The sequence below is a fragment of the Diabrotica undecimpunctata genome, chromosome 6 (genome assembly GCF_040954645.1).
Source record: "Diabrotica undecimpunctata isolate CICGRU chromosome 6, icDiaUnde3, whole genome shotgun sequence".
Lineage (NCBI taxonomy): Eukaryota > Metazoa > Arthropoda > Insecta > Coleoptera > Chrysomelidae > Diabrotica > Diabrotica undecimpunctata.
The window spans coordinates 156,355,850-156,380,542 of record NC_092808.1 but is presented as its reverse complement, the minus strand read 5'-3'; the positions used below and the strand labels follow the sequence as shown (position 1 = coordinate 156,380,542).

General features: G+C 34.9%; 1 protein-coding gene across 1 annotated transcript in view; it reads left to right on the top strand.

Annotated features, from left to right (window-relative positions):
* The window catches only part of dpr8 (defective proboscis extension response 8), an 827,401-nt gene that overhangs the window by 733,534 nt on the left and 69,174 nt on the right, over window positions 1–24,693 (top strand). Inside the window, exon 3 of the mRNA XM_072535913.1 lies at window positions 15,529–15,739. Coding sequence (XP_072392014.1) covers window positions 15,529–15,739 — 211 coding nt within the window. The remainder of the gene's footprint in view (window positions 1–15,528; window positions 15,740–24,693) is intronic.

Genomic DNA, 24,693 nt, shown 5'->3' with positions numbered 1-24,693 from the left:
TCGAAATAGACAGCCTTATAGAAGCAATGAATAACAGCACCATTGACCATAGATATAGTGAACTTATTTACAATATTTACAAAAATGCCACTATGACTGTTAAGATAGACTATATAACCCTACCAATAAAAATAAAACGTGGGATAAGGCAAAAAGATACACTGTCGCCGAAATTATTCATAACGGCATTAGAGTATGCCTTTAAGATGGTCAATTGGGACCACAGAGGAGTAACAATAGATGGCAAAAAGCTTAACCATCTTCGTTTCACAGATGATACTGTCCTTATCACATATAATTTGGAAGAAGCCACAGATATGTTAATGTTAAGGTGGGCCTCAGAATTAACTTAACCAAAACTAAATTTATGACAAATACGGTCCCCAATAACCATTTAACTATTCAAGGCAAAGTGGTAGAACTGTTGGATAAATATACGTATTTGGGTCATGAAGTAAGAATCAGCAGAGATAACCAAACATGTGAAATCCAAAGACGAATTATTTTAGCCTGGCAACCTTTGGAAAACTGCGAGTATTTGACCAATGCGTACTATCGGTCATGACCTTAGGGGCGGAAACTATGACTCTAACCAAGACTACGGATTCGAAATTGAGAGTGGTACAGGAAAGAATGGAACGGTCTATGGTGGGAGTGAAATTACGGGACCGAATAAGAAACGAAGATCTGCGAAGAAGGACGAGTATTGCTGATGTTGTGAAATGCATAGCGGAATTGAAATGGAACTGAGCAAGCAATGTAGCGAGAATGCACGACTCACGATGGACGAGCAAAATTACAAATTGAAAGCCAAGAGCAGACAAACGTAGTAGAGGAAGACCGCCTACACGTTCGGCTGATGACATCTTAGACACACTAAAAAGTATGTTTTTCCAACAGAGGCACCAACTTGAATTGATCTGTCTGTCTGAAATACGTGTGTGCTCGGACACTCAGCCGCCGATTTGGCAAAATTAATTTTGTTCTCCTCGCCAGCTGAGCATCCGAGAGAGGTCTGGCCACTGAGCCTATGTATGCCGCACATGACTTTGGTGCTCAGATTTCCCAAAAAGGTCCACATTTGACATACCTGAGGAGCCCAATCCACCATTGCGGTTGTTATAAAAGACCTGACGGGCCTTTTATACGTGTATAGTTTGTTTTTGTATTAATTAATTAACATGCTGTTCAAGGCATGTTCGTGATAAGTTAGACAGAAAGCGTTTTTTGTTTTTTTTTATTTTTTTTTTGACTAATCTAACTAAAGCTAACCTAACTTAGATGTGTGCGTGGGGTGTGAATTCCCAGATGTATGCGGCCATCACACACCTCGTGTATATTGTAGTTAACCTATCATAACCAATTGTATCTCATTCTTTATTCTTCTACTTTGTTTTCTCCATATCCTGCTATCTGTTGTTTTGGTCTTCGATGTACCGTCCTTGTGTTTTTGTTGTAATTTGTCAGCTCACTTTACTTTCTGCTTGGGTGGTTTCTGAGTTCATTGAAAATTATGTAGGCTCTTTAATTCATTGTTCTGAGAATCCTTTTTGTCCTAAATCTCTAAATACGTATCTCAGTCATACGTATTTGGTTATTTTTAGTGCATCTCTTATGATTTGATTTTGGGTTGTCTGGATATTTTTCCTATTACCTTTACAAGTATGTCCCCAAGCGGCGGAGGCATATGTTAGCACTGGTATTATTACACTATTGGCTATCCTGATTTTGGTTTTAAATCTTCTGCCAATTAGTGCTGAGAGCTGACTTTTTAGTGCTTTTGCTTTGCATACCGATTATTTGACATGCTCGGTGAACGTTAACTTTTGTCTAGTATCACCCCGAGGTACTTTACTTGATTAGTCCTATTTAATAATATATGGCAAGTGTAATATTGGTCGTAGATAAAGATATTTTGATAAGTTAATTTCGATATTTAAAAGTTTGGTTAAAATATGAAGTTCAAACTTTTTTGGTGATACTCGATTATTAGTTGTTAAATTTACTTAATATCAGAAGTTTTAATTTTTGGTATGTGCTTGTTTTTCTATAGGTGCAATAAATGTTAAACGTAAAAGCATTGAATAGTAAAGCGCAAAAGTGATTTACGTAATTAAACAAAGTAGTTACTCAACAAAGTTTGTTTCGCTGACCTGCGACCTCCGTTCTCACGTCAACTCCAGAATTACCAGCTTTATTCTACATAACTTGTCCACTTTAACTTTTAGTATAACTACGATTCAAACGAAATTAGGTTATTAATTTTCCATTGTATCATATACTGGCTATTATTAACTTTTTGTATTGTTCAAAACCAAAGCACATGTCCGGACCTTGATAATATAAACAATAAAAACAATAATACTAACGATATAATATAAAAGATCCCAAACATGAGAAATAAGCAAAAAAAATGAAGAAGAAATCAAAAACAACGTAAAAGAAAATAGAAAAAAATTAAAAACATTAGGAATAGGAAGCCTAAAAAGGTCCTAAAAGACATGCTGCTATATACTCATATCCATGTTGGAAGTCTTAATTGTTTTCAAAACGTGTAGTGGGGACAAATGTATCGTCGTCACAGACTCATTAAATGCCCCATTAGCTGTAAACCAAATATACGCTATAATTCCAGTTTTTTAGAAAATAAATTAGTTAAATATAATTCAATTACCTCGAAAAGAAGTTGCATACCTCTAGGTACCTTTGCATATAGGACTAGACTGAACTGAGAAAGAGTGGACAACCTAGCAACCTCAAGTCGAACAATTTCACAATATATAACAAAATTTAGAAGTTCTCTGTAGACTGACCCTAAAAACCTAAGTAAGGCTGAATAAATATATTTATGGTGAAACTACTGAAAAGATGCAGGAACCAAACGAAATGAGATCTCACCTTGGATAACATTATCGTCAATAATCTATTAAATCTCTCTGTCTCCTGTTGTTTTCCATTACTAAGGATCGTGATTTTTTCCAATATTCCTAACAATTTTTCCATTGGTCTTTATCTTTGACTGATAAATGATAAATGAAAATGAAACTAAGATAATGGCATCAACACCCAACAATAGAGCCAAAAACATCGGCCACCAATTCACGGTTGATAATTCTACCTTTGAAGTGGTGGACAAATTCACATACTTAGGCTCCCTGATCACCAAGGAGAACGTCATGACGGAAGAAATCAAGCGAAAAATAATCCTAGCAAACAAATGCTATTTTGGACTGAGTAGACATATGAGAAGCAGAAACTTAAGCCAAAAAACAAAAATAACCATATACAAAACCCTTATACAACCAGTGTTGACATATGGGTCGGAGACATGGACCATTTCCAAGGCAGATGAAAATCTCCTGCTTATATTTGAATGAAGGATCCTGAGAAGAATATTCGGTGGCATCTGTGAAAATGGTGTTTGGAGAAGGAGGTACAACTACGAGATATATCACAGATATAAACATATATTTGGTGGTAAAGACGTAGTATCCTTTATAAAAATAGAAAGACTAAGATGGGCAGGACATCTGGCAAGATCACAGCAGAACAACCCTCCTAGAAGAATCCTTATGTCACAACATGTGGGAAGTAGAAGTAGGGGTAGACCAAAACTCAGATACAGGGATGGTGTAGATAAGGATGGTAGACAAATAGGCGCAGCAAACTGGCAACAGTTGGCAATGGATAGAACTTACTGGCGTAATAGACTTGGGAAGGTCGAGGCTCTTCTATAGGGCTGTAGCACCAATGATGATGATGGTCTTTATCTTTAGCTACTCTGGGAGCTTCGCAGAATAAGTTTCCAGCTAAATTCTTAATTTGGTCAGACCCTCTAGTTGGTGATCGTCCCCTTGATCTCTTTTCCAAAACGTTTTCAGAAACAGTTAATCTCTCCAAACTTTCGTTACCTCTGCAAACCACGTGACCCAAAAATTGCAGAATACGTAGCAGACATTCTTCTCCATCACCACACCTCACAAGCATCAATTTTTTGGTGCTCGCGTCTGCAAAGGGTCCAAGTCTCCGCCCCGTATAGAAATATTGAGAATACAAGGGCATTCACCAGTCTCATCTTGATATTTCGAGAGATAGATCTGTCTTTCTAAAGAAAAGAATATTGAATCTCACTCATCAAAACCACCTCGACAACAAACACTGAATATACATTAGATTATTAAAAGATTTATTTAAGAATAAAACACCGAAATCTTTTGTTTCCTAAACTTCTACAAAAATTACACTTCATTTTTACTAAAGCTATTTCGGCATAGTATCTTTCTCTCTAAAAACAACTAAAACAAAAAGAAAAACCACTTATACAGTAGTGTATACAAACTTACATGTAGTAACTGCCAAAAAATTTACATCGGCCAAACTGGTAAAACTTTTGACAAATGTACAGCAGAGCACAAAAGAGCTTTCAATAATAACAAAACAATTTCAAGGTACTTACTTCTTTAAATGGCCAATTTAAAATTCTCCGTATTCAAAACAAAGGCTTTTGGCTGCCGTAACTAGAATCAAAAGAAATTAATAATTTTAAAAAGACAAATATATTTCTGGATGGCCAACTTAAGACAAACAACTCTTTCTTTGTTAGCTTATACCAAGTCATATCGGTATCCATAAGGATGCTCGATCAAGGAATCATCAGACCGAGTCAATCGCCCTGGTCATCCCCAATCTGGGTCATTCTAAATAAACCAGATGCCTCAAGAAAAATTAAATGGCGAATAGTTGTCTACTACAGGAAGGTGAACAAAAAAACATTCGATGACCGATATCCAATTCCAAATATAAGATTGTTAACAAACTAGGTATCTGCCAATACTTTTCCATCCTAGATATAGCCAGCGGATTTCATCAAATTGAAATGGAGAAAGAAGATATCTAGAGGACCGCATTTAATGTTGAAAATGGCCAGTATGAATTCTGTAAGTTTCAGTATCGCCAGTTCAAAATTCAAACCAAAGTGTTTTAAAAAGTAATTAATATGGCAACCCTGTTAGTATGACAATCCGTTTGAAACGTTTCGAGGCCGAAAGTAATGCTATCTATCGATGACAAATATTACCGATGTTTCAAATGGAGCCATCTCTCTACGATACAATTTGATGGCAGCAGATCAAAATATAATTCTTATTTAACAAGATTTTTCATATGTTTAGGAAAAAATATTCAACGTTTTATTCCAAATATTTTCCACTTTTACAGTTTTTTATATGTTGTTATTAAAATTGTTTTTCGGTTTCTTACCGGTAGCTTTATTATAAGCCGGAACAAATAGTTTTTTTCCTATTGTGACAAAACTGTTAATTGTACACAAAAATTAAAAAAAAATTCATAAGTATTTCTTAGGGTTATATCTTTACGCTGTAAGAAAATTAACAAAATTGTATGTCTGGTTTTCCCGCTTTATACTTGGAAAAATGTAGTATTTTTGAGTTTTTTCGAAAACAAAAGCATGAAGTTTGCTTAAAATTTGTCAAAATACTTCTAGTTATCACATATACCTTCTCAAATATTTTCAAATTTTTTGAATGTGTAATTTGTCTTCTGGGGGGTGCAGATCAACCTTAAAGACTATAATATGTAGAAACGTTGTGTACGTTACTCCAATAATAACACTACATGATTAATATGGATTGTATATTTTAACTAAAAAATACTCTCTACTAATTTTCTACTACTGCAAACAACAATCACAGAGCATTATACTCTTGTCCGCATAATCTGTCTGGAAAATCCGATAGAAAACGCCTACGTGGTGAATGATTAATATTTAATCATTTTGTCCGTTTGGCACGCACTCATCCGTACAAAAACAACTAGGTCTATATTAGTGAGTTCATAAACTGAAATTTAGCGGAATGGAAAATTCCTGTCTGAGTCTACATGTCCGCAACATTAGAGATTTAGTTACTTTTGGGAATAATCTGAATGAAGCTAGCAGACCGAAAATATGTCAGGGCTAGAGAGAAATTAAGTCGATAATAATTATATGCTCAAATATTAAGTGAAATGGATTTATAAGGATCCCGATATTGACGAAATATAACAATAGCTGACCCTTATTAAGAATAGCCCATTCTTAATATATTATTTAATTTCTTTTATGACAGGCCTACTCTTGAGAAAATTCTGAAGTATTCATATTAATTATTAATTTTTTTGTAACCATTTTACACTCTGAAAATCTAAAGACGAATTGATTCCTCACACGCTTATTTTATATTTTATATGCAAAATAAATTTTAGCTACATTTTAAAAAAAACTTTAAAAATAGCAGTAAGTTTCACAAATTTTTCATTAAAAGCACCAATCTGTGGACCAATGCGTATCGCCCCGCTTTGAACGTTACTTCCATTGGACCAGTGGCTTAAAAACTCGTGAAGTATTATGTATAAATATTAGTCGATTTCAAGCCCGTTCACTCCACGTGCTGGAACCCCCAAGGTTCAGTGCTAGCACCCTTGTTGTATATTACATACAACAGTAACATTTCAAACCTAAACATACCAAACACCCAACTGTACCTCTATGCAGATGACACTGCCCTCCTTACTACAGCGAACGGCTATTTTTTCGAGAGAACATTTAGAAGAGCACAAATTTTTTAAACGGTGTCGAATAATGGTGCAAGAAGTGGAGAGTTACTCTAAATGCTGCAAAAATACAAACAACTGTGTTGCGAAGCCCAAAAACATCGTTCAGAGTCATTCGCTGCAGCGATGATCAATTCCCCCTATATCTGATGGGACAAGGGCTCGCTACCAGCCTAACAGCTTCCTATTTGGGCGTCCTATTCACGAAGACGGTCAACTAGGAACCTGATCTAAAGGCAACTTTAGATAGGGTCAGAAATCGAGTCCGACTCCTAGTACCACTTACAGGGACATTCGGAACAATCACACAAAAACTCTCATCCACACTTATAAAACATTAATTCGACCCGTTATATAGTATAAGTCTAATTCCCTTCTTAAAGGTTATCAAAAGAAAAAACTAGTCGCTACGGAGCGCGAAATTCTGCGTAGCGTCTGCAGAAAACGTTGGTATTTCCCATCCCGTGAAATCCACCAAACAGCAAATGTTACTCCAATTATCGAGAGAATAAAAACTCTCAACAGGAACTTTACTCTCAGAACGATCAACGGCCCCCCTTTTAACACCAAAGACACTCTAAAAAGTTCCTGCTCTTTCCGTGGTCACGTAAAACTCCGGAGGCCCAAAAACAAAAAACTTCACATATTGTCCATCCTAATGCAGGCACGCATTGACGAACTTCTGGGAAAATACGCTGACATCCTCCAAGCTACTCCACTAGCTTATAGAACCCACTTCTAATCTCCAATCGGGAGATCGGTTTTTTGCGGTTTCCCAATCTCATTACTCAACGATACCTGTCCGTCCCTGAGAAAATAGCCGCAATTATTTTCTCACCTGAGCCGGCAGTCGCTGGAACCGTCTATCGAACTCCAAGGAGGCCTGACCGTTAGCGAAAGCGATCTATAACAAAATTATAGTGCAATGCACTAGTTCTGAAGTTGATCGCAATCGCAAAAACGGCTTGCAGGACCAATGGTCACTAGAGAACACGGTTTTAACCCCTGCCGGCTCGGATTCGCACACATTCAATACTAATAACACATTCACACAAATCACACGCCACTAATCCAACAGTGAAAGGGGTCCTCTTTCTGCTACCAAAGCATTTTCATCACCTGGACCCCGGCCGACTGCAGCCTCCGTTACTTAACACGGGGCCTGTGGTTCGACGGGGAAAATCCAGGTGATTAAACGAAGTCAAGTAACATCGAAATGGTAGCGTCCGTCACTGTTGGGTTAAACACACACATACATTCACACTGGGCAAAATGCGACAAGTTGTCTCTCGAAAGATGAGGGCCTCCATTTGCGAGCACGCTCGACCACAAAATTACAGTGCAATACACTGGTTTTGGGGTCGAGTACCAACTCGAAAATGCCACAGGAACAATAGTCACTAGAGACCCGACTCTGTAATATCTAGCTCAAAAAACACACACATTCACTCTGGAAAGAACATCACAATTCAGACAAGCCTTTCACCTCTGATTAGAATAATGACTCCATCTCGACAGCCTCCAAGACGCTCCACCAGAAGATGAATGCTAATGCCCCAGTGGTTTCTAGGACTGTTTGCTTTTGTTCTGCTAGGCTCAATACATTCAGACTCAAGCCTGAAGAGGATCCAGCAATCCTAAACGGGTACAAATATGTTCACTCCTTTCGAATTAAAGAAATCCTTACCCTATCCCGCAAAATAAACATTGGATGATGAAGCCAAAAGACAGTTCCTTCTCGGGTCTCTTCGAGTTCCTACATTCTAAAGCCCTGATCAAGTGGTCAAAGACGCTTGTAAAATAGAGAGATCCGATGATAGAACGAACCAAATTCCTCACTCAGATATGAAAAAATGTGTCAATGAGTACACAAAAAACTTTTGGTTACGAAGATGGCTTCTTCTTCTTAAAGTTCCATCTCCTATCGGAGATTGGATATCATAACGGCTATGGTCACTTTGTTGGCTGCTGCTCTGAAAAGTTGTAGTGAACTACAGTTAAACCATTCTCTAAGGTTCTTCAGCCAGGAGATGCGTCTTCTTCCTATGCTTCTTCTTCCTAGGATCCTTTCTTGCATAATAATTCTCAGCAGCTCATATTTTTCTCCTCTAGTTATGTGACCCAAATTATCTAGTTTTCTTCTTTTTATGCTGTTCATAAATTTATAACTCCTTATTTAGACGTCGTAGTACCTCAGCATTGGTAATCCTTTGAACCCACTGAATTTTTAATATTCTTCTGTAACACCACATTTCGAACGCTTCTATTTTTCTTATGTGTTGTTTCTTCAATGTCCACGCTTCCATTCCGTATAGTAAGATAGAAAATATGTAACATCTTAGAGCCCTCAATCTGAGATGCAACTGAGGGTGTCTGTTGGTAAGCATTGTCTTCATTTTCACAAATGCTTGCCTTGCAGTTTCAATTCGGAATTTGATCTTTCTGCTTTGGTCATTTTTGTCCTCAACCCAGGTTCCCAGATATTTATATGTCTCTACTTTTTCTATTTGGGTTTGCTCTATCATTAATCTTTCATTTCCATGTTGCGTTTTTGAGACTATCATAAATTTAGTTTTTCTCTTATTTATTTTTAGTCCGTATCTAATGCAATAATCGTTAATTCTATTTACCAATTCTTGTAGCGATTCCAGGGTGTCTGCCATTATAACGGTGTCATCAGCGAATCTTATGTTATTTACTATTCTTCCGTTTACAGAGATTCCATCACCCAGATCCGCTATCGCTTCCTGGAATATGGCTTCACTGTACACGTTAAACAGTAATGGTGACAGAACAAAGCCCTGTCTTACTCCTCTCTTTATTTATATATTTTCGGACTTTTGTTCTTCTATCTTTATATTGGCCTTTTGATTCCAATACAGATTGATAATGATTCGTAAGTCTCGTCTGTCTATATCTTTGTTTCTCGGTACTTCTATTAGTTTTTCATGTCGGACCCTGTCGAATGCCTTCTCAAAGTCGATGAAACAGGAATAAATATCTAGGTTCATATCTAAGCATCTTTGAGAGAGGACAATAAAAGCAAACAATGCCTCTCTCGTTCCCAGTCCCTTGCGGAACCCAAACTGAGTATCATCTATATCATCTTCTAGTTTTCTATATAATCTTCCATGAATCACCTTTAGAAATATTTTGAGGGTATGGCTTATTAGTGATATTGTCCTATAGTCTGAACAATCTTTGGCATATACTGTTTTTGGTATTGCTACAAAGGTGGACACCAACCATTCCTGTGGGATTTTTCCAGTTTTATATACTTCATTAAATAGGTCCAGAAGTACAGGTAGAGTTTCATCGTCTAGACCTTACAGTAGTTCCGCAGGTATTTCGTCTGGACCTACAGTTTTTCCGTTTTTTGCGTTTCGTATTGCTTGTTCGATTTCCTCTATTATGATCTCTGGCCCCGTTTCGCTGTCGATTTCTTCCGGTTCTTGTCGATTATCCTCAAACAGATATGTTATGTATGTCTTCCATTTTTTTAATTTCTCTCTAATTTCTATAATGATTTTTCCATTTGCGTCTTTCAGAAGGACATCTTTCTTTTTTCTCAGTATATTTGTCATTTCCTTAACGAAGATGGCAACTTTTACCAAATAATAAATTGTGGTAAGCAAACCCAGATCTATCAGCGAAAACATCAATTTTAGTAAAGCGAAGGGACCAGGTTGTACTACATCGTATCCGAATAGGACATACCAGACTGACGCACGAACACCTACTAACGAAGGAACCTCGTAGAATATGCTACGACTGTGACACCAATATAACTGTAAGCCGCATTGTTATAGACTGTCCAGTATATCAAATGGAAAGACCAGCTACTGGACTACCAAGTGATATGAAGTGCGTTTTAGACAGTGCGGATTGTGACAAAATTATTAGGTTTTTAAAGAAAACGAAATTTTATAATCAAATATACGTGATACTTCAAGAAAAATGCTAAATTATAATCAACTTTGTAAAAACTTTATAGTTTATATTTTATATTAATCATTAAAATATTATATAATATCTATAATATTATTATAGTCTATATTGTACCACCTCTAAGAACCTTCTATGGTTGATACGGGTTATTCCCAATAAAAAAAAAATAACTTTTTTTTAAATACGTGTCAAATTACCAGCAAAACCAAATTTCAAAACAGAACTATAAAATATTTATTCCAAGCAGATTTATTAACAAAAAACCTTATAAATGTAAAGTGCCTTGCGTATATTAAATTATTTGACTGGGCTGTATTGTAAAAATGGTAAGTTTGTAAATAAATATTTATTTATTTATGTCTGTATTTGCAGTTTTATTTACAAATGATAGTCTTGTATAGTAATGTCCATAAAAGCAATATAATGCGTCATGGTTCCAAAATGTCGTTCATTTACGCTAATAAGTGTTTTACTAATTCAGCTCAAGTGTCAAATCCCAATATCCCCCGGGAGCAACTAATCGTCCCTTCTGCAACACAGCCCTTCTCCACATGTGACGCAAACGTATTTTTTATCCTCGAACCCTTGTTTTTGTTTAGACATGCTCCTCCAGGGTCATCCCCACAAAGCGACTGTTTTTCTTTGCGGTTTCTTTTATTTTATTTTCACGACCCACTGGCCCGACGTTTTTTGTACCGCAGCATTTTCCGACTATTATTTTTACTAGGCCAATTTTTCTTTGCTTTTAAACTAGGTTTTCGTGTCTTTGCCTAACCGACTGGTATAATAACAGAAAATGAGGATGTAGCCGCAGATGTTCCAGAACAAGTCAGCGGAAAGTTAATGGCTGATGAGATCGGCCATTTCCGATGTCCCGTTGTGGAAAACTTTGGATAAAATGTCGGAAGCGACGGCATGTTACACAAGTTTTTAATGTTTCTAGAAGTAATTGTATTCATTGAACAAGCTGATATAATGTAACATGTTCACAAACGGGTGCGACTGTGTTTTAAATATTCAGATAGTTTTAAGTTGGATAGTTCAATAATTTCAATATTTTGTTGCTTATAGTTAAAGTAAAGACACTTTTGTTTCACTATTATTTGTTGTTGCTTTTTATTTAGCATGCAGAAGTTAGTTGACTTTTTTTAGAGATGTTTTTTACAAATTTTGAGATTTATTATGTTAAAAAACATCGAAAGCCTTAAAATTCATTGTGCGCTTCCGCAGCAACAAATTTTTAAAACAATCAAAAAAAGTAAATAATAATACGCCAATTGACTTCGTCTTTGCTTTCGTTATAAAGCATCAAACGAACTGTCCACATATGGTTTTAAGAATACAAACGTAGACGCACCAGCCATACTGACAAATTTCATGAAGGCCATCCGACTATAGCTGTTGTCCCGGAACACAAGATTGGACATAAGGATTTTTTTTTTATAGCCTTTTTTCTATCCATCCGAATTGTCGAATAAAGGCCTCTCCCATTTCTCGCCATTCATCCCTGTTGTGTGCTAGGCGTTTCCACATTGGTCCTGCGACTCTTTTGATATCGTCGCTCCAGCGCATTTGAGGTCTTCCTCTTGGTCTCTTCGCATCGTACGGTCGCCAGTTTCCGACTTCTTTGTTCCATCTACCATCTTCGAGACGTTCGTTGTGTCCAGCCCATTTCCATTTTAATTTAGCTGCTTGTTTTGCGGCGTCCTTTATTTTTGTTTTGTTCCGGATTGCTTCGTTCGTTTGCCGATCTATTAGTGAGATACCAAGCATCTGTCGTTCCATGGCTCGCTGAGTTTTTCGAATCTTGTCCATGTTCTTTTTTGTGAATGTCCAGGTTTGAGCTCCGTAAGTGAGAACGGGAAGGATACAAGAATCGAACACTTTGGTTCGAAGGTTTTGGGGTATCTTTTTGTCTTTCAGTATGTATGAGAGTTTTCCAAATGCGGCCCATCCCATTCTTACTGGTCTGCTTATTTCGGTAGTTTGGTTTTCTTTGTTTACCTTGATATTCTGACCCAGATATATGTATTCTTCTACATGTTCCACTTTTGTTCCTTGGATGGTTATCGTCGGTTGATCATCTTTATTCGACATTAGCTTAGTTTTACTTAGATTCATTTTCAGTCCTTTTTTTATGGATTCCATATGAAGCTCATCGATTATCGTCTTCAGTTCTTTCCAGCTGTCGGCTATTAGTACTACGTCATCTGCATATCTTAGATGGTTTAAATACTTTCCGTTTATCGATAGTCCCTTCGTTTCCCAATTTAGTGATTTAAAGATGTCTTCAAGTGCGGCAGTAAATAGTTTTGGAGATATGGTGTCTCCCTGTCTTACTCCTCGGTTGATTTTTATTGGCCTCGTTTTCATTCCGTTATCCATCGTGACTACCATTTCAGCGTGTTGATATATATTATGTATTATTATCCTATATCTAGAATCTATTCTGCTGTTGACCAGTACTTCCTCAATAGCCCATAATTCTATGCTGTCAAAAGCTTTCTCGTAGTCTATAAATGCTAAACAGATTGGTAAATTGTATTCGTTAACTTTTTCTATTAGGACCTTTAGTGTGTGAAGATGGTCACATGTACTGAACCCTTTTCTAAATCCGGCTTGCTCTACTGGTTGATATACATCGAACTTTGTTGTCAATCTATTTGTAATTATTTTTGTGAATGTTTTATAAAGTTGTGATAGTAGTGATATTGGACGATAATTTTTCAGATCTGTATTGTCCCCTTTTTTGTGTATTAATATTGTGTTAGCAGTATTCCATTCCTTTGGTATGTTTCCTTCAAATAGGCATTTATTAAAAAGTATTTTTAGGTACCTGATGACTTCTTCTCCGTCTTCTTTCAACATTTCTGCCAGAATTCCATCACTACCCGGTGCTTTATTTCTTTTCAATTCTTAAATTGCATTTTCTATTTCTACTTCGCTTATTTCGGGCATTACTTCAGAATTTACGTTTGTTATTTGTCTTTTCAGATTTTGCTTTGAAGAGTCGGGGGGATCGTTTTTTGAGCGGTATACCTCAGTATAGAAGTTTTCAACTATGTTTGATATCTGAGCTTTGTTTGTTTCTAGTTGGCCTTGTGTATTTTTCATAGTTATAATATTTTTCTTTCCTAATTTCGGTTTGGTATATTTCAGACTTTGATTTTTCTCTATCACTCTTTCTACATGTTCTTGTTAATGTTTTTTTAATATCGTCTTTTATCTGTTTTCGTATGGCTCGATTAAGTTCTTTGTATTCTGTGGTATTTCTTTTGTTTAGTGACAGGAGCTCTTTTCGTTGTTTCAGCATATTCTTCGATTCTGCACTTATTTTGGATTTTTTGTTGTTATGGCGGGTTGCTACTTCTGAGCTAGCATTCAATAGTTTTTTTGTTATAACTGAGTTAATTTTATTAACGCTGAGTTGTTCCAGATTCAGTGCTTGGGCGGTTTTTAATTTGCTAGCATATTTTTCTTTATCGATTTTTAGCTTTTCTGTGTCTATTTGTATCGTGTTATTAAAGTTAATTCTACGTTTGCTATACTTAATCCTTAGTTTAGCTCTAACCATTCTGTGATCACTACCCAGAGAGACATTATTTATTACTGTTACATCTTCTACGATACCTTTCTTGTTACACATGATGTAATCGATTTCGTTCCTTGTTTTTCCGTTTGGTGATAACCACGTCCACTTTCTTTGCGGTTTTTTCTTATAAAATGTGTTCATTACGAAATATTTGTTGCTATGTAGGAAGTTAACCAGGGTTTCTCCTCTCTCATTTCTAACACCATAGCCGAATTCACCAATATAGTTTTCGCTTTCTTCTAGTCGTTGTCCAATCTTAGCGTTGAAATCTCCTATTATAAGTGTGTAAGTGCTGTGATAGTTCGTGTTGGTTTCTATTATTTTCTCGTAGAACTCATCTACCTCTTCATCGGGGTGCGTTGAAGTTGGGGCGTACACTTGAATGATTTTTAGGGTGATTTTCTCGTTTATATTCATCACAATTATTGCAATTCTTTCTGAGATTCCCACATATTGTTCTATTTTATTAGCATGTTTCTTAGAAACCAGAAATCCTACGCCGTTTAGACTTTGTTCTTTGTGCCCTTTGTAATACAAGATGTTACCTGATTGCAATGTTATGCGCTCCTCACCTTTCCTTTTTACCTCTGCGAGACCAATTATGTCCCACTTTAGGTCCTTTATTTCTTCTTCTAGCTCATAGATTTTTTCATCTCTGTTTAAGGACCTTACATTGAGTGTTGCCATATTCAAGTTTGTTGTTTTTAGCGATTTCTTGCTTCCCCCAGATTCCATGAAGCTGTCCTTTTTTATAAAGGAGTGGGACTTGCCAATACTGTATGATCTACCCACCTGGGGACGTACTCCTATAGTTTTAGAATTCGCCATCATTTTGGGGAGGTTATTAGCCTTAAAACACCGCGCTGGCCAGACGTGTTGGTGAGTGTGTATTCAGCCGTCCATTCTGGATCAGACGCTGTTCGTAGCCGTCCACTCTGGATCAGACGCTACAGTACATACGTCACATAAGGATACGTCAAGTAAAAATAATTTTACATAATCCCTTAGTGAGAAAAATGTGCAGTTCTAGGATTACTCAAAATTTGACTGCTGTCCATAAAAAGAAACACACTCAAACGGTTCAGTAGTGGTAACTTTTTGATATGAAGCATCGTTACTGGTGATTAAACCTTAAATATATTGCTATTAGCTTCAAGTGATGAACCAATAATTTTTTTGGAAATGGTAGAACTATCGATGCTGAATAGTATACAACTATTTATTTAACGATAAAATGATTGACGTACTTATCCAAAACAACCTCTCAACATCCTCTTGCATAAAAACAATATCCATTTTCACAAGGGTTGAATAAGAAATACAATAATCTTAAGCTTATTTTCATATGTATATATCAATAATGCTATTTTTTATTACAGGTTTCTTGGGTACGACATCGAGACATCCACCTGCTAACAGTTGGAAGATACACTTACACCTCCGATCAACGATTCGAAGCCGTTCATACACCCCATACCGAAGAATGGACGCTCAGGATACGGTATCCCCAGAAGAAAGACTCTGGGATTTACGAATGCCAGATAAGTACGACGCCACCTATTGGACAGTTTGTTTTTCTAACAATTGTGGGTAAGTATACAAAATATTTTGGAAATTAAGTCTACAATTTTTATCTTCTCATACAAAAACATCGTTGGTGGTTCCTAAAAAAACTGATACGACTTTTATAGCGGAATTTTATATAAAATTGAGCAGTGTATTTTGAAGGATAAATACTTCTGTTCAAGCTCAAAAAATGGCTTAACATTCTAGCAGAATTTCAAAATGGCGGCTAGAAGTTTAACAGTCATCATAACGACGGAATTAAATAAATTGAAAAAGAACGAACTTGTGGACATTTTAGTTAATTTTAAGTTATCAGTGACCGTGACAAACATTCAGTTAATAAACTATATAAATAAAGTTAGTAACAAAGATACGAACTTAATAGACATTGATAAAGAAGACAAATTTCATGACCCGAGTGAAAATTTATCTTGTGATTGTGGAAGACTTGGGAAAGATTATGACGCTATTAAAAAAGATCTTGAAATCGTAAGTAGACTTTCTTATCAACTTGAAAAAAGAACTCAAGAACAAAAAGATTTAATATTATTGTTAAAACTATAAAATACTAATTTAATTTTGCAACATGTACCGCCATATACCAGTAAAATATCAGATTCTATTAAAACATCAACAACAAATACAAATTCTAGAAAAAGTAAATATAAAATAAACGAGCAAAAAATTGTGTCGGCTAGTGAACCTGAACAAAAACCTACTGAACAAAATATTGGTTCAAATACAAAACCAGTAGGAGATTCCGAAAGGAATTCGTCGACACAAAATAAAATAAATACAACAAACCGATTTTAGGTAGCAAAATTTCTTCTAATTTTAATACACTCCCTCGACAGGAGCATCTGCACGTTTCACGTATTGGTGCCGATATGCATTCAAATGATTTGAAGGATTTTTTAAAAGAAACGGCGCCTGAAATTTATTTTGATTGTGAGGAATAGAATCCAACTGATAAGCTATCATTTTATAAAGTGTTCTTCCCTTTAGAAAGTCTAGACAATGTATACAACCTATCTATATGGCCCAGTGGATCTGTCGTAAGCAAATTCAAATTCATTAAAAATTTTCGGGAAAGAACGCAGTCAGCAGACAATTCATAACTTTGACTAAAGCTACAGATGTGCCTGCAGCAGAGACATGGGAAGAAAACTCCTTTGTAATCAAACATATCGGGACTTTACAAAACTGTAGTGGAAATGCAGCAGTCCGCACAAATGGAAACAATCTAGATCGAGAAGTAGGAAGTTTAGAAGTTCCTGAAAAACTAATTCATATTTTGAATAGCAAAAACCTCGTAAGTATGTTCCATGTTAATGTTCAATGTTTAGCAAATAAAGTACAAATGATAGATTTATTTTTGTTGAAATTTACCTTCAATGTTGTTTGCTTCTCAGAGCACTGGCAGAGTGAAGCAGATCTCTGATACATAAACATCGATGGGTACTTACTTGCTAGCAGTTTCTGTAGGAAAAATAAAAAGAACGGTGGTACTGTAATATAATATGGTAAAAATACTTTAAAGTTCGAAGCTAAACTGTGATAAATTTAATATATAACAAACATCTGAATTTTGAGGAATTGTTCTACAAGATATTAACACGATTGTATTGGCAGTGTATAGATCGAGTAAATGTAACGATTTTAAGTCTTTTTTTTACATAATTTCGAAAATTTATTAGGTTCCATTATGAGGCCAAATTTAAAAGTAATAGTTTTGGGAGATTTTAATATTAATGTTATTGCGAAAACGGCAAATACTAGTGAGCTGATTTCTATAATATTATCATTTGGAATAAAACAAACAATCCATGACTATACTAGAATTACTGATGTATCTGCCACATGTATAGACAAGATTATGACAAATTCTGAAGAAGATCAGTTTCGAGCAAATGTTCTTGAACCTTGTTTTTCTGATCATCGCGGCCAGTATAGGTATCAGTATAATCTTAATATCAATTCGGCAAAAGTCAAGTGTTTGCACTAGAGCCTTTACGCAGAAGGGTATCTTAAAAATGCAAAACTTGTTATCCGTGTTAGACTGGAACATTTTTAACGATAATCTTGATGTAAATTACCTAGCAACGTTTCTGTTCCAGAAATGAACATATTGTTTTTGAAATATAAAATAGAAATGTAATTGTTTAGACTTTTCTTAGTGTAGAATAAGTAAATTAGTCACTTTATCTAGTTTGCTCGGGACACCCGACTCATTGGCGCCTCAACCTCTTAAATAGTTTTCACACCTAAATAAAAGAGGAGTAATCTTAACTTTTACACATCAAGTAGTATTATCAGTTCAGTTCATTCTCATACATCGCCCTTGAGGCATGTGCATTTTTAAAACACTCTCAATTCATGTATAAAATATTTCTCTACGCCAAAATCGCTTTTTTATACATACGGTTTTCTCTTTCATGTGTTATAAAGAAAGAATTTTTTGACATTGTATAGTACACTACGGTCGTGTTGGGCCTCTCTACTTTAAAAATATTTAATTATTTTTTAATAATAATATTTAATTAAGTCGATAAACTTAAAGTAATTTTATTTCTCTGGAGCTATATTTGCTCACATTAACAATCCTTATTCTTCAACGGTCACTGAAGAACCAAACCTATGGAGATACATCCATACAAAAGTCCTTTGAAGTAAGGCTTGGAATCAAAAGATTTCCAACCCTCGAGAGTGGGTAGCCAGTTATAAGGCTCCCCCTCAGTTTCTAATAGATAATTATAGCAGTATCGCAATATTTTCCACAAAAAACACTGGTTATCAAAGTCAGAAGATGTCAAGTAAAGTTGTTCAATGACAACTTAAAAAATATGAGAAATTATTTGCAAACATATAATGTACGTGCTGATTCTACTAAAAACCCAGTACATTACAGCAAATTTAAAAGATATAAAAATCATTACAATGCTGAGTTAAAAAGAACGAAAAAGCTGGTATATGATCAATTTATATTAACTTCAAAGAGTAGATCCAAGACCTGTTGGAAGGTAATTAACTATGAGCGAAATAAAACAAATGGTTTACATAATTCAACAACCAAAATATCTTGTGACTCTTTCAATAACTTCTTTGTTGAAATTGCTGAAAATATTATAAAATCCCTTCCAAATACACCAGATGACACAATTTTGAACTATCAAAAATTTCCAGCTCTATCGAATTCATTTTTTCTGTCGCCAAACAATTAACAAGAAATTTATTAAAATCCTTTGTAAAAGGTATATATATTTAAAAACCCGAACGGGCTATGCTAGACAAAACGTTTTCGGAATCCATATTCCATCTAGGTCTAGTGTCTGTTCCTAGTGTCTAGGAGTACATGAATATCTTAGACACTGATGATGGAATATGGATTCCGAAAACGTTTTGTCTAACACAGCCCGTTTGGGTTTTTAAATACATACCTTTTACAAAGGATTTTAATAATTTTTTTAATATATGGTATACAGCCAAGTACAGGAACGTAGATTCCTTGTGAATTTCAATCAACAAGAAGTATCCACAGTTATAAAAACATTAAAAAACTCAAATTGTTTAGATATGTACTAATGACCTAAACGTAATCAAAAGCACTAGTGAAATAATTGCTAAACACATCTCATTAATAGTATTTTTTCAATCGGGATATTCCCAACTTCATGTAAATACTCCAAGATTGTTCCTATTTTTAGAAAGGGTGATCGTGACCTTATAGACAATTATAGACCAATTTCCATCGTTTCGATATTCAGTAAAATAATCGAAAAAGTTCTGAAGAAGCGTCTTTTATCGTACTTCGAAACAAATACTTTTTTTACTAGTTCACAATATGGGTTTAGAAAGGATCGTTCTACAACACATGCACTTTTAGATGTAATGAGTGCCATAGTTGATGGCCTTGAGAAGCATAATCACTCTTCCATAACGCTGTGTGATCTTTCAAAGGCCTTCGACTGTGTTTCTCATGATATTTTGTTAAAAAAACTGCATTTTTACGGTATAAGAGGTACTCCTTTGGAACTAATTTCATCGTATCTAAAGGATAGATACCAAGGAGTCAAGTACGAAAATTGTTTCTCTTAATTTAGGCAGATAAAGCATGGATTTCCACAAGGATCAATTCTGGGCCCTCTATTATTTATAATATATGTTAATGACTTGCCCAATTTCATAGCTCCATTTAAAACAGTTTTATTTGCAGATGACACTACTTTTGTTTTTTCTGATAAAAATCGTTCAGTTTTAGAAACCACGTCTGAGTATGTAAATTACAATGCTCAATCATGGTTCTTAGATAATAAACTTAAACCAAATGATAACAAAACTCAAAATTTAATTTTTTCGTCTACCATTGATGTGTGTGTCGAAAAAAACAATTAATAAAAATGGCAAAATTGGGGTGTATAGACCAGATAATAATAGGTTTAATCCTCTAGATGTTGATAGATATCGAGCAGCTGGTCATTTTAGCGCCGATGTATGGGGATGGATTTCATCTAGAGGAATGGAAATGGTATGGCGTATTAATGTCGGGTTTTTTGGGCAGACTTACCTGAATATTCTTGATAACATCATGTTTCCCAGTGTAGAACAGTTGTATCCAGAAAATAATTTTATCCTCCAACAAGATAATTGTCCTGTTCACATTGCAAATGTAATAAACCAGTGGCTCTAGAATAACAACATCGAAACATTACTATCGCCCAGCTACAGTCCAGATTTAAACCCAATCGAGAATGTGTGGGGGTTTATTATAAAACGGTTGTATCGGCGTTATTTTATACCTTAAAATGCTGAAGAGCTGTGGCACGGTATACAACAGGTTTGGGAATAGCTCTCTGAAGAAGACAATTTCATATTTCCTTTCACGTAGATGGTCCGAAGACTACAAGCTGTTATCAATGCTGATGGAGATATTACAAAATATTAATTTTATTTTACATACGCAAATTTAGTATAGTTTTGGTCTTTCCATTTCCATCGTTCCCTCCATTTTGTATTAATAGAAAAACTATGGTTCTGTTTATGTTAAAATGTTTTGCTGCCTCTGATAGTGCCCAGTTATCTTTTAACTTGGTTATAATTCTTGTTTTAATATACAGTGATGAGTATCTTACCACCCGGCTTTTTAACGTAAGAGATAGAAAACACAGTTACCTTGTGAAATAAAAAGAGATGAAACTCGTAGAGGTGAGAAATAATCGGAAAAACCTATAATTTATATTACATTACATTACCACTATCGATAGTCTCACACCTTTAGACGTTAGATTCGAGCTAAATCACCTCGGTCATAATTATTATGAGTAACGTCGAATGTGTGACGTATTTCCATTTTTTAATTTCGCATAAAGTAAAAACTGATTGACCATAATAAAGCAAAAATGAGAATAAAATAATTTAATTAATAGTGATTATTTAATCTAAAGTTTTAAATTATTAACCAAGAATAATTTTTACTTTTACAAAGTTTCATACACTCTTGTCACGGAATAATTATACATCCTTCGTGGATTAGTGGTAAAAATTCGACATTGCGATACAGACATCGCAGACGATTAGAGTTCAACACCCAAATGTGGTTTTTTTTTTGTTTTTTTTTTAATAATTTGAAATTATGCAAAGATCGTTTTGCTTTGAATCACTAAACAAAACTGGGACAATTTCATTTTGCAGAAGTTCCAAGTATTTCCGCCCAGTCAATATACCATCTATAAAAAATGGACCAATGACATGATTCCCTATTATGCCTCCCCAAACATTTACTTTTCGAAGACGCTGGGTACGAGCGACATAAATCTGACAAGGATTTCCTCGAGATCAATACCTAGCATTGATTGAATTGTGACGGCCATGCAATGAAAACGTACATTCATCGGTGAACAAAACGTTCTCTAAAAAATGTTCATCTTGATGTGACATTGCAGTTTGACAAAATTCTAAACATCTATATTGATCCCCAGGGAATTGTTCGTTGGATTTATGAAGTTTATAGGGACGGTATCGATGTCTTTACAAAATTTCACCTACTCTAAATCTTGGAATTCCACATTGTTCTCCGAGAGGAGGTGTTGATTGGGTAGGATTTTGCTCAATACTTGCACAAATCAAAGTGTCCCTTAGTTCCAAATCTGGATTTACCTCCCTTCTTCTGCGAACTCCTCTTGGATCGAACACTGATCCATAAGTAAAAAAATTACGTATAATAGACTGAATTGTTGATCGTGCTGGAGCCGGCCTATTTGGAAACATTTTTACAAATTGTTGTCTAATCATGTTGTCTGCTAATCCATTCACATGCCAGACAACAATTTGCACTTTTTCCTCGACCGTTAAAATTCTTTTCACGAATTGTTTTTTCAATAAAAAGTTTCTGTTTACCGTAAAAAACACTTCTCGATGTGTTATTATTTGATAACTTAAAGGCTTGATGATTTGGTTAGCTATAAAGCAGGTAGCTGTTCGCGCGCATCCATTCCAATGTCGTCAATTGTTTTGAAAATCATTACCTGTACAGAGGAATTGATATTAACACTGAGAATTTAGTGATGGATTTGACATTAAACAGTCTTCAATGGATTATTTTCCATTCACAACTGAAGACTGTAAAACTGGAATTGAATTTGAAATATTTTGTATTTCTATTTTATAACATTGGAATAAGAATCAATTGTAAATATTGAGTTTTTCGAAAACTTGTTACCTAATATGTATCATATTTTCTATTATTTTTGATTGAGTAAAACAAAAATTTTACCCTTGGTGTGAATTGAACCCCAGTCTTCTTATCAATAGATAAGAAGACTGACAACGTCTTTAACTATTACGCCAACTAAACATACAACAACTGTGTTCGGACTGATCATACCTATTTAGTTTAGTCAAATATTTTAGTTGAGTTATTTTTATTATTAAATAAACTTTAAGATTTATAATTTAAAATCGCTACTAATTAATGTTTTTTACTATAATATATCTTAATATATTTAATCATTTATTCTAACATCAGAAATTATTAAAATAAAATATTTTCGAGGTCATCCGTATAATTATGACTGAAGTCAAATAGACACGTCTAATAACTAGCCTTATCTCGTACTATCTCACAACTTAATCTGTCTTCTATCCTTTCCGCTATTTTGCCAGGTGGTAAGACACTCATCAGTGTATTGTTGAGTTAAGTCGTTTGTTTTATTCCTTAATAACAATAAAAATAATAACAACAACTATATTTTTTATAAAAACTATCAGTTATATACTCTTAATGCAGGAACTCAAAATAATATCAAAATTTACACCTTAATAATTATTACAATTTATGAATTAACATATATAATCAATTGTTTGTTGTCTGTTTATTTCATTATCTGTTTGTCATAATGAATGATAATAATATCAGACCAATCAAATACACTGCTAAAAATAATCAAATCTTACTAAGAGTCGTATCAGTTTTTTTAGGAACCAACTGTACATAAGTCTTTTTGTTTATCCTTTATCCTTCTCTTCCCTATACTAATAGTCCTTAGTATCTGATTCCACGATTCACTGAGATACTGAATAAGTTAGATAATCACAACAGTAACAACGATAATTGTTTTGAAACTAAAGTAGCTCACACGTCAGCTTTGAAAATTAACAACCGTTTTTCAAAAATCTAAGACAAAACATAAAAAGGTAAGTATTAATTTTTAAACAACTACAATATCCTATTGTAGCGTGTTTTCAGAACTAATAACCAATTAATCCCCAATTTGTCTGTCTGATTCAATTTTTTGTTCAACAAAGTTAAACCAATCAGACATTCAATTTTGTATAACAATCGTACTAACCACCAACGCCCCTGCAGGGTCCGTCGATTGCGTATTCCGCACTCACCCTTTCCACGGTCATCAAGACTTCGTAACGAAGCGGGATCTCGGCCCTCGAGGGCGACTTTGAGCCCTCGGAGACCGACAAGCCGACCACATTCGGCATGCGAAAGAGATGAACTCATTAATTCACCGTAACTAAGACATGAATGACGATGACGGTCCGGTGGCCCGAAAAAATTCAATGTGGACCTTCTAGTTAACGTCCTAGCAAGAGTAGTTTGTGGAAATGGAGGATAGGTCGTAAATACGGTAATTAAAACTGTACCGTTGTTGAGAAAGTTTGCACTATTATTCACGTAATTAAGCAGGAATTTAAAACGTATATTAAAGGAGAGTAATGGATCATTAAGAATAGAAAAAAGACAACAATATTATACAAGGTGTTTTAATTTGGCTTGTCCATTAAATCGTTACATTTAGGGTTGCATTTTTCAGAAGACCCAATTTTATTTTTATGATATGGGGGGTTCAAAGTAAACTAGCAACACTGGGGAAAATTGTATAAGGTATTATTGATAGCAAATTAAATTCTTTACAACTCTACGATAACTTCCTTTTTATAGTAAAATGAAAAATAAAAAAGTTGTAAATAAAAATAATGAATTTTTTTTTTTCGTATACAGATCACGACATTGTTTTATTGACCATACAACACAGTGGCAATCGCTGTGACATGTTACACGTTTCCACCTCTATATTCATTTCACAATAGGTACGAATTAGGTACAATAGGTAAAAATGGATACAAATGAACCAAGCAGCCTAAAAGAAAGAATAAAAGGACTAATAAAGATCTTCAAATTGATATTACATCTACAACAGTAAAAAAAATAGGCGAGACTACATGCATAATAAAACTAAGGAATGAAGAGGAAAAACATGAGATTATAGCAAAAAAATATAAACTAAAAAACGTCGTAGGAGAGAAAGTATTCATCAATGATGACTTGACTAGAGAAGAGAAAGAAAAGCAGAAACACCTAAGAAATTTTGCAAGAAAAGAAAAATAGAAAGGCAAAGACCTCAAAATTGGTTACAACAAGGTGTTAGTAAACCAAGAAGAATGGGGATGGAACGAAATAAAAAAGGAAC